We start from the raw sequence: 11,467 nt of genomic DNA on the forward strand, positions 1-11,467 counted from the left end.
AGCTCTGTTCCAGCTAAAAACCAGGACACCCCGCTGTCCCCTCTCCCCCCGGCCCCGCCATCCTGTCTCCCCCTCAGCCCTGCTGTCCCAGCTCCCCCCAGCCCATGTTTCCTTTCCCAGGAGGCAGCAGTATGTGGGGAAGCTCAAGTTCGCCTCCTTGGAGGCCTCGCAGGGTTCGAAGAAGCTCATCGTGGCCACTGAGAAGAATGTTGTGGCTGGCCTGAACTCCAGGAGCGGCGAAATCCGTGAGTGAAGCGGGGTTTTGCTGTGGGGATGTCCCTGGCACACTGGGGCTGACGTGTCAGTGAAGTTGTGTTACGTTTTCATACTGATAAATTAATGTTGGTGATGCTGCTTTGTCAGACTGAGGGAATTCAGCCAGCGGTTCAACAGCTGTTGCTTAGGACAGGCAGATTGTTCTCTGCATAAACATATTGCCATAAAGAGCTTAGGTTTAAAAATAATAACAAATAAATGCTTTTGGGGGAACAAATCTTGTTCTCATTCAACTCTGTTTCCTCCAGTGTGGCGCCACGTAGACAAGGGAACCCCTGAGGGAGCAATAGATGCGATGCTGATCCATGGACAGGGTAAGGAGAACACGCAGATGGTGTCCTGGGGCTGGCACTTGTCCCTGTACCTGAGTTCTCACCCACGTGTTAGAGCACAAGTTAAACTCGCCAGAACTCGTTGCCTCGTTGATCTGTGGTGGATACAAGTTCTTTGTTCATCTCCTTCTCTTCATTTCCCCGGGCAGATGCCATCACTGTGTCCAATGCTGGACGTATTCTGCGTTCCTGGGAGACCAACATTGGAGGGTTGAACTGGGAGACATCCCTGGACACTGGCAGGTAGGTTTTTGTGTTTACATTGTCTCTTTCTCTTTGTAATCCTGGTGCAGGAATGAAGAAAGGGGCTGTTGACCATGTCTGGATTATAGAGAAAGATTAATTAGATATAAAATTTCAGAAGTAACATTTGGGTGAATTCTTTATGAATGTCTGAACCTTGCTGTTCAATCTAATGTTGTTTCTATTTCTTAGCAAACCAGTAAGAGGAAGAGACACAAATTTTATTCATAGATGGATTTTCTTTTTAAATATAGAACATATTAAACCTGCATTGGGTTTGGGGTGTTTGGATTCCAACCTAATGGTCTCTGTTGAGATCAGCCAGGACAGATAAAGTGAGCTGTGAATTCTACATCAAGACTGATGTGAAGTGTTTGAAGAAGGTCTTCAAACAGAGATTTTTGGGGTTTTTTTTTCCCCAAAGAAGTAAATAATTTACTAACTTACTGTCTCTAACCTGTGCTTAGTTTCCAGGTGGCTAGTTTGGTGGGTCTGCAAGATGTGGTGAAATATGTGGCAGTCCTGAAGAAAGCAGCCATTTCTCTTCACTACCTTTCCAATGGGCACCAGAAATGGGTGGAGCACTTACCAGAAGGGTAAGAACATATTTTAAATAGAGCCATAAAGTTCTGACAGGGAACCTGATGCCCCAGGGAGGAAAGGATGCTGTACTTGCCTGAAGCTCTTGAAAATATCTTGAAAACAGTAACCTGAGAAGATGATGCTTCATGGTTGCTGCTTCTCTTGCAGTGAGAGTACTCAGTACCAGCTGTTGTATTCCCATGGGACTGGAGTGATCCACGTGCTTGGAATCGTCCCTGAGAGCCACTTGAATGTTTTGACATTTGGTGTAGAAGATGGAGAAATTACAAAACAGGTAATGTTTGATTATGGATCCAAGATATTAAATCTCATGTTAACAAATGTCCTTCCAACTAGATGGGCTGTGGTGTGATGTGCAGAGTAATTAATTGTTGCTGTAGTACAGATAAATTTCCCTTTCACTGTGGCAATCTCTACGGGCCAATAAATGGGTGTCACTGCTGAATGCCCTAAAAGCAAAGCTTAATTAGACTTGCAGCTCTTAGTCAAGACCATCCTGGAAATCTCAGGCTGATAGGTAGTTTCTCCCAGGGTCATAGATAAAAATAATTCTGACTTAAATTTTTGCTTGTGTCCAAGTTGATTCTTGGAAGATTTTGTGCTACTGACAACTTCATCTCTTTGTTTCTATCTCACTTGGCAGATCAGAATAGCAACCCCATGGCTGAAGAGCTTAAATGGCATGTGCAGCGTGGTGGGGGAGGCAGTGCTGGTGTGCATGGACATGGAGTCTCATTCACTCTATGTTTGCTCCTTGGAGACTGAGCAGGAGATGAAGCAGATCCCGCTGGAGGTGAGAAGTGCTGAGAGAACATCGTATGGAATTCATCATCCAGCTGCTTTGGTGCCTGGCTGAGCCTGGCAGGGCAGGGCTTCTCCTTTTGGTAAACTGTAGAATGATTGAAGAGGTGTGGGGAGGAGTATGAGCCATAACTTGAGGGAAGGGAGAGAAAACTACATATTGTGTCTGTCTAATTGTTCTTTCTGGATTGATGTCTCCAGAGTTTGTTCCAATGGCAGCCTAATTCTCTTTGCTTTTGCTGTATCTTTATCCTGACATGGGGAACCACTTCATATTACTGCTGACAAAAGGAAGGTATTAGTGAAGAAAAAATTCTCATCAACACATATGCTTGTCTACCTTTCGCAGTCACTTCACCTGGAGTTTGCTGATGGCTTCCAGCCCAGGATATTGGCCACTCAACCCAGTGTGATCGGTGCTTCACGGACTCAGTTCTTCCTGCAGCTCTCTCCGAGCCACTTCTATTTGCTGCAGTACAAACACGGGCTGCTCAGCCACCTGCGGGACTTCCAGCAGGTAACCAAGATAAATGTACTCGAGTGAGAGAACCAACTGCAGCTTAAAATGCTTTAAAATAGACCAATACCCCTGTACTAAGTATTCTGAGCAAGCTGCTGAGCTTTTCTTGGCTGCAACACTTGAAAACCATTTGATTTCATTTATCCTGGCTGCTGAAATATTTCCAGACATCAGTGCGGATATGCTTTGTTGCCAAGAACTTTCAGCATCGTTCTGGTTTTGAGGTGGATAGAGAGACACACGTGTCTTAAGTGCCCAGTGGTGCAGCAGCACTTTTGTTAGGTCAGTGGAGAGTTTTTGAAAAGCAAATAATCTTTAAAAAGCTCAGTAACAGTGGACACAATGATTCAAAAGCCTGTGGCAGGTCCACTGTTTCCATCTCTATGAGAAGTATTTTCATGCTTATAACAGAGAATTTCTTTTTGTTTGGTGAACTAACAAAATTTAAAATTTGGCTGTGAAAGATGATCTGTTTTTAATTCCAGTAAAGCTTAATTTGCAGCCCAGGTAGTTTTTGGTGGGATTTAGGGATTTTCTTGTTTGTTTTATGATTTCCTGCTATTTTTTTTTTTTTTCTTTTCAGGCAGCTCTAGTGAGTTTTGCAACAACTGGGGAGAAAACTGTGGCTGCTCTCCTGACCTGCAGGAGTGAACTGGTGAGTACAATTTCCCTGTACTATGTAACCAGCACAGCTCTAGGATGGATATGCACTGGGGGTGGGTTCCACAAGTGTTTTCCTGAGGCCCAAGGATGGGCAGTAACTTGAGGATGATTTAATTAGCTTATTAGATATATAAAGGTGATGGTAACACAAGCAGGTCTTGATGACATCCAGCTAAGGCTGCCTCTGGTTGGTGAGGCATGTTGTCCTGTGTGCAGCTTTGTGTAAGGTGTGTGTGTAACCCAGGAATTGGCTTTACTGATCTGTAGAGGATTTCAGTTCTTTGGGATAATAAACTTCACAAGGTTCCATTTTTATCGGGAATAGAATAAAATAGAACAGAGCTGTTTCCTGCCTGGTTTCAGAGTCAAGTGGAGACTTGTCAGGCACTGAAAAACCTGATTCTTTTATACTCTTATTAGGATCTGATCTCTTCACATCCTCATTTTGTCTTTTCTCATCCTCATTTCAGAAACCTGTAAGTTCTGATGGCCTTCATGCTGGAAGTACTCTGGAGGATTCCCAGAAGCAGGTATAAAGTACTGTTATTCCCAAGAACAGTAGACGTTCTTGACAGTCCGTTTTATACCTTTGTGTGCAAGAACAGAATGAAGAAGGTGTTACACCATCTTTGTTTTGTAGCAGCACCATAGGTGTAATCTAAAAATATCCTTGAGCCACAGTTCTTGCTGAATATGAAATCATTCTGCAGAATTTGGTGTGGTATGTATGTTTAACTTGGCTATTTTTGCCTGTTGTTACAGGAATCCCTAACCTGTTCCAATCAAACCTACAATATTAATCTCTACCTGGTTGAAACTGGACAAAGATTGTTGGATACCACAATTACCTTTAACCTGGAGCAGAGTGGTGCCAAGCCACAGCAGGTGAGCAGGGAGAGAATATTCAAGTCCTGTGGTTTATCAGGCTTGCAATGCCCTCCATACCCTGATTTGAATTGGTAGAGCCCTTCAGACAAGGTGAGAAGCATTCTGCAGACACACTGGATTACTGCATGCAATCACACTGTCTGCTCTTATTTCACCTGAGAGTTCTGTTCATAGAATCCCAGACTGGTTTGGGTTGGAAGGGACCTTAAAGCTCATCCAGTCCCAACCCCCCTGCCAGCAGCAGGGACACCTTCCACTAGACCAGGTTGCTCAAAGCCTCATCCAACCTGGCCTTCAACACTTCCAGGGAGGAGCAGCCACAGCTTCTCTGGGCACTTCTTTCCTCCAAGAAGGTGATAGTTATTATTAACCTTATTTTGGGTGCTCTTTTTTCTAGCTATACATCCAAGTTTTCCTGAAGAAGGATGACTCTGTGGGCTACCGAGCCCTGGTGCAAACAGAAGACCACATGCTAATATTCCTGCAGCAGCCAGGTAACTGGCAAACAGCTAAACTACTCTGTTTTTAACAGTGTCTCTGTAGGACAAGAAGAAAATTCCAAGTCCCGAATGGTTATTTTTTTTTTTTGCTTTCTCTGGAAACTAACAGAATGAATTTTAACTGATGTAAGTCCCATGAAAGATACTGGAGACTCTTTCACCCTCACAAGACACATTTCATCTGAGAAAACAGCTCTGCAGTGTTAGCTGCAGACAGAGCCTTTAAATTTCAGGGGTTTTCTGTAGATTTCAAAACTCTTTTAGTAGGAATTGAGTCTAAGTCCTGTTGTAGGTCTTCCTCAAAGTTTCTTCAGAAAAGATTCTCATGGCAAAAATGGTAATTTGCAGAAAGGATTGGAAGTCCATCTCAGTGACATCAGTTTTCCAATATTCTCATCTTTCTTTCCAGGAAAAGTTGTATGGAGTAGAGAGGAGTCACTAGCAGAAGTGGTAAGCTTGGAGATGGTGGATCTACCTCTGACAGGTGCCCAGGCTGAGTTGGAGGGAGAATTTGGAAAGAAAGCAGGTAAACCACAAATTTAACAGAATTACCTTTGTGAGTTTGTTTTTCTTCCTGAACAATATATTATTGTTTTCTTTTTCCTCTGAGCTGAGAGTTAGGATTCAGATTTCTACTCATGGCAATTAAAATGAGCAGAATGAAACCCATTTCTGTCTGTAAACTTTTGAAGACCAATGCCAAATGCAGATGGTGTGAGCGTATTACATTGTTACATTCAGAAAACAACAATGGTAGGAGGGATTCTGGCCATGTCTCCTAAACATTTCCCTTTAACTCTTTCTGGAAGACTCATTTGCAATAGCTTTTGTTTTTGCTTTGTTTTGTTTTTTTTCTTGCTCTCCTGGATGCAGCCATTCAAGGTAACCTCAGACTGCATGCAGTGTTTCCTCATGATTCTGACTGATGCTTCCTAGTGGAACTTGATCTCTCTGCTTGCTTTTCTCAGTGGTGAAAATAGAGTTGAATTCTGGTGTTTCATTTGTTTCAAGAAGTTAAATATAAATCCTGATTGGGCAGAATGAAGTTATTTTTTTACTTCAAGGGCTTCTGTATCTCTGAGTCAGGAGTGCAGAGGCCGATAGAGACTTTACTGGTGGGTAAGCTTAAGGTGGGTGCTTGCTGTGAGCGCACCACTGAGAAGGAATACAAAGGAGGAGGTTGTGTGCTCTGCAGGAAGGTTTGCTTTCAGCTGATAAGAGTGTCTTTTGGAATGAGCTCTACCACTGTAAAGTGGGAAAAGGTTGGTAAATGACAGAGAAATGATAACTGTAACTCTGCTATTCTGCAGTGGGAGGCAGAGGCAAAGAGTTATCATGGGTTTGTGCATGGCAGCATTTCTTCTACTGGCTGAGACCATAATTTCAGTTGTGGATTGGGATGTGATTTTTTTTTCCCCTCTTGTTATCACTGTTGGTCTATTTGCAGATGGTTTGCTGGGGATGTTTCTGAAGCGGCTCTCCTCCCAACTTATCCTGCTGCAAGCCTGGACCGCCCACCTTTGGAAGATGTTCTATGATGCCAGGAAACCCCGAAGCCAGATTAAAAATGAGATTAACATTGACAATTTGGCCAGAGATGAATTCAACCTCCAGAAAATGATGGTGATGGTCACTGCTTCGGGAAAGGTGAGGAAGCCAGGGTAGGAATCTGTTTCTAGAGTGCAGCAAAGAGTGTCAGCTCTGAATTTCTGCCCCCGTTTTTAGCCAGGCTTTGGTCAGAATGTCATGAGAAGATGCACAAAATGTTTTGTGGTAGCTTTGGAGAGGGACCAAGACTCTTCTGTCTTTGTCGTAACCCAAAGAAAGATGCAGTGCTTGAATGCGAGGTGTATTGTTTTAAACTTTGGCTTTATTGTGTCTCTCTGCTCAGCTTTTTGGTATTGAAAGCAGTTCTGGCACCATCCTGTGGAAGCAATATCTCAGGAATGTGAGACCTGGCTCCTCCTTTAAGCTGATGATCCAAAGAACTACAGCCCATTTCCCACACCCTCCACAATGTACCTTGCTTGTCAAGGACAAGGTGAGTCCTTTTCCTTTATCCCTCCATTGAACTTTTTTTTTGCATGGAGCTCTGCATGTGCAGACAGGAGGAGAGTGAGAGCTGTCAGGAAGCAGTCACACAATCCTAAAATATTTAAGGATGCTCATTTTGAAGCCTTTTATTGAAACAAAAGGAATAATTTCATCCAGTTTCTTCAGTTGGGTGAGATAAGTCACGTGTGGTCTCTGTTAGCTAGGTGAGACCTTCAGCTAGCTGAGTGTTTTGTATGCCACACATGAGGGGGGAAGGAGACATTATTATGTATGGAGACTGCCTCAGCAAGTGGCAGTTAGGATTTAGTTAAAGCCATGAACATTATGTTTGATAGTGAAATGTGAGATAGAGTATATATGTGTCCAAACAGAGTATTTTGAGGATGGTATAGCTGAAACCAGGGTATAAATAGTCAATGTCAGCAAGTAACAGGTAGAAAACCAGCTCTTTTGTCTGCTCTAGAAAAAGTTTTGCATCTTATTTTTTTTAGGAAACCAAAATGAGCTTTCTGTATGTCTTTAACCCCATCTTTGGGAAGAGAAGTCAAGTAGCTCCCCCTGTTTTGAAGCGTCCAGTTCTTCAGACTTTGCTTCTGCCTATTATGGATCAAGACTACGCCAAAGTACTGCTCTTGATTGATGACGAGTACAAGGTGAATTGCTTTGCCTGAAGGCAGTTTTCTTCATGTTCTGGTTATATTATTCCCCTCCCTTTTGGAGCAAGATAAAGAAATGCTGTTAAGTCACATTTCACACAAAACTATGAGGTTATTCTGGTAAGACAGACCTCATCCTGATAAACATGTTTGAAATAATCTTTCTGTGTTGGGTTGGGGGGGGTTTTTGGTATGAATGGGTTTTTAACCTGCATTTCAATTCTCTTCCAGGTTACAGCTTTCCCAGCAACTAAAAATGTTCTTCGCCAGTTAGAAGAAATAGCTCATTCTATCTTTTTTTATCTTGTGGATGCCGAGCAGGGAAAACTTTCTGGATTCAGGCTGAAAAAGGTATGGAAGACTCATTCCAGTCTAAATGACATAATTTTCCTAACTGTTCTCTGGACAATGGCAGATCTCTTCATTTGGTTTATGGAGCTTTGCTTGGAATAGAACAGTTCAGCCTTAAAATATGCCTAAGAAACTTCTAAAATTCAAAAGCAGAGAAAGCTTCCAGGGTCTTATTGGTGGAGATGGTGTCTTTTGAGGACAAGATAAAACTTCCCTATGTCATGCTTTTGCAGGACCTGACAACAGAGGAGAGCTGGGAGGTGGTCATACCCACCGAAGTGCAGAGGATAGTGTCTGTGAAAGGGAAGAGGTCCAATGAGCATGTGCACTCCCAGGGGCGTGTGATGGGAGACCGCAGCGTTCTCTATAAGGTGCTGTAGGAACTTCTTGTTGGCTTTTCGTTGATGCATTATCTCATGGGAAGATCTCAGCGCTGTTTTTAGGCTTTACGTTGAGATTAATTGCCTTGTGGTGCCATTTTTTCTATATATGCATCAGTGTCCATAACCATTTTGCAGAAGATGCAAATTTTGGTGGAGATTTCTTTTATAAAATGTTTTCGTGCAGCAATCAAGTCAGTCAAACATCTGATGATGGGGAAATAGCTGCTTGGTTTCTTCAGGTGATTGGTGCTAATAAGATACTTTGAGGGCTCCGGGGAGATCTTATAGCAGCCTTGCAATACCTGAAGGGGGCCTACAAGAAAGCTGGGAAAGGACTTTTCATAAGGGCAGTTAATGACAAAACAAGGGGAAATGGGTTTAAGCTGAAAGAGGGGAGGTTTAGATGAGATATTAGGAAGAAGTTCTTCACTGTGAGGGTGGTCAGACACTGGAACAGGTTGCCCAGAGAAGCTGTGGCTGCTCCTCCCTGGAAGTGTTCTCGGCCAGGCTGGATGAGGCTTTGAGCAACCTGGTCTAGTGGAAGGTGTCCCTGCTGCTGGCAGGGGGGTTGGAACTGGAGGAGCTTTAAGGTCCCTTCCAACCCAAGCCATTCCATGATTCTATGATTCTATGATTATATTCCTAGTCCCAGATGAAATGCAGGTAAACAAGGTGCCTGTGGCATTGAGGTGGAGGTCTCAGTTGTTTGGTTTTTTGTTTATTTTATTTAGTCCTTGAATCCAAACCTCCTTGCTGTGGTGACAGAGAGCGCAGATACACATCATGAGCGCACTTTCATTGGAATATATCTGATTGATGGAGTCACAGGCAGGATCATCCACTCATCTGTACAGAAGAAAGCAAAGGGTCCTGTCCACATGGTCCATTCAGAGAACTGGGTAGTGGTAAGAAGTTATTTTTATCTTCTTGTTCTTTACATTTGGGAGGTGGGGGCAGTGGCTGAAGCCAGGGCAGTGGTGGAGTCCCCATCCTTGGAGGGATTGAAGAGTCGTGTAGACACAGTGCTGAGGGACATGGGTTAGTCGGGGACTGGTCAGAGTTGGGTTCATGGTTGGACTCGATGAGCTTCAAGGGCTTTTCCAATCGGAGCAATTCTGGGGTTCCATGAACCTGTATGGAGAAGACAGTTTGACCATTCTCTGTAATTTCCTGCTACCTCTATATTATTGACTCTGCTTATTCCATATTCCTTAAAATCTTTTCTCCTTTCAGTACCAGTACTGGAACACGAAGGCACGTCGGAACGAGTTCACTGTGCTGGAGCTCTACGAGGGGACGGAGCAATACAACGCCACAGCTTTCAGCTCCCTTGATCGCCCAATTTTACCTCAGGTTCTCCAGCAATCTTACATCTTCCCGTCTGCTATCAGTGCCATGGAGGCCACCATCACGGAGCGAGGCATCACCAGCCGTCACTTGCTCAGTAAGTGCACGCTGCTTTGTTCTGAATGCCTTGATGCTACCCACACAAGCCAGATTTCACACTGAAAACCAAGCAAAATGCAGTTTGCTGCCAAAAATCACGCCTGTGGGCTGCCCTGGACTCCTGGCAAGGGCAAGGATAAGCACTAAGAGAGCATTTATGTTAGCTGTTAGAAAATGCTGTCAGAAATGACCATTTTTAAGATGCATTTTCTTTAATGCACAGTTGGGCTTCCCTCTGGGGCCATCCTATCCCTTCCGAAGGCTCTGCTGGATCCTCGCCGCCCAGAGATCCCTACGGAACAAAGCAGGTAAGGAAAGTGCAGTAACCACTGTCCCTAGGCAGCTTCGAAGAGGGATGGATTTTTGTATAAAATACTGTAGTGTGAAGTAGAACAACTTGTCCTGGACAGATTGAGGGCAATTCTTGCATGAAATTAAGTGAGGGTGCTTTGTTCCCAATCTGTAATGAAGGAATGCATTTGTCTGTAATAGGGCAGGTCTTATCATTAGCAAAACCAGCCTGTTGTCTGCACTCTAAGAGCAGTGTGAGTAACTCTCTGAAGTTTTTAGAGTGACCCTTATTTTTCAAACTTCAGAAGCTTGAAAGGAGGCTGCTGCTGTGTAGTCTGACCCAACTGGCACGTTTGATTTTCATCTCGTAGCAAAAATGAATCTGCATGAATGTCCCCTCCCTGGAAGTGTTCAGGGCCAGGTTGGATGAGGCTTTGAGCAACCTGGTCTAGTGGAAGGTGTCCCTGCTGCTGGCAGGGGGGTTGGGACTGGATGAGCTTTAAGGTCCCTTCCAACCCAAACCAGTCTGGGATTCAATGCACTGGGAAAAGCTGCTAAATTAGCTGTTTCAGGTCAGCTGGTGATGATCACACTGGGAAGCACAGATGATGTCCTCCGTGTGCTGTTTGATTGGGTTTTGATTTCTTTTTAAATGCCTTTCAGAGAAGAGAACCTGATTCCATACTCCCCTGACGTGCAGATTCATGCCGAGAGGTTTATCAACTACAATCAAACCATTTCCCGAATGAGAGGGATTTATACAGCCCCCTCTGGCCTGGAGTCGACTTGTTTGGTGAGAACAGGGCCAAGGATTCAGTGTAGGGCTGCGGGGTTCGTGGGTAGAGCAGCAGGGGGGTCTGTAAGGTCCCATCAGCTGGCTGCTCACCACTTAAATATTTCTTCTAATCAAACCCATAGACCTGAGTCAATCATTTTTGATGTATCTGGTTTTCTGCTGGAAGCTTCATTAACCAGCTTGTGATCTCTTCTCTTTAGGTTGTTGCTTATGGCCTGGACATCTACCAGACCCGAGTGTACCCATCGAAGCAGTTTGATGTTCTAAAAGATGACTATGACTACGTGTTGATAAGCAGCGTCCTTTTTGGGTTGGTTTTTGCTACTATGATCACAAAGAGACTTGCTCAGGTGAAGCTGCTGAAAAAACCGTGCCTGGCGGTAAGGCTGCGAGTGGCGGGAAGGCTGAGGCTGGAGAAGGTATCTGAGATTTGGACTGGCTGAAGATCAGCTGCTGGGTTCACTTAGAAATTCCAGCTTGTGTTGACTGATGGATACAAACATCTCTATTAATTTTTTTTGCTGGAAGATATTTGGGAGGAAAAGCTGCTACCACAACAAAACTGTACGCTGCTTACATGTCTCCCAGTGACAAAAGAAATGGAAAAGAGATGGAAAAGAGACATTGGTCTGTTATGACTTAAAAAAAAAAAATCTCCCAAAC

At 44.0% G+C, this 11,467-nt stretch overlaps 1 protein-coding gene across 1 annotated transcript; it reads left to right on the forward strand.

Moving 5' to 3' along the window:
- Nucleotides 1–120: 120 nt before the first annotated feature.
- Nucleotides 121–11,188, forward strand: EMC1 (ER membrane protein complex subunit 1; the record flags this gene model as incomplete). Its single annotated transcript, XM_029083846.1, is given in 24 exon segments — nucleotides 121–245; nucleotides 525–590; nucleotides 758–851; nucleotides 1,319–1,447; nucleotides 1,602–1,728; nucleotides 2,098–2,247; nucleotides 2,605–2,772; nucleotides 3,359–3,430; nucleotides 3,909–3,968; nucleotides 4,201–4,323; nucleotides 4,724–4,820; nucleotides 5,236–5,352; nucleotides 5,700–5,708; nucleotides 6,274–6,473; nucleotides 6,718–6,867; nucleotides 7,373–7,534; nucleotides 7,769–7,888; nucleotides 8,122–8,259; nucleotides 9,003–9,176; nucleotides 9,505–9,715; nucleotides 9,941–10,025; nucleotides 10,672–10,801; nucleotides 11,005–11,166; nucleotides 11,168–11,188. Coding segments are annotated over 24 exon segments (2,890 nt in total), but the record flags the coding sequence as incomplete, so codon positions are not given.
- Between the last annotated feature and the right edge of the window lie 279 nt (nucleotides 11,189–11,467).

This window comes from Antrostomus carolinensis, unplaced genomic scaffold, assembly GCF_000700745.2.
Source record: "Antrostomus carolinensis isolate BGI_N321 unplaced genomic scaffold, ASM70074v2 scaffold43972, whole genome shotgun sequence".
NCBI classification, from domain to species: domain Eukaryota; kingdom Metazoa; phylum Chordata; class Aves; order Caprimulgiformes; family Caprimulgidae; genus Antrostomus; species Antrostomus carolinensis.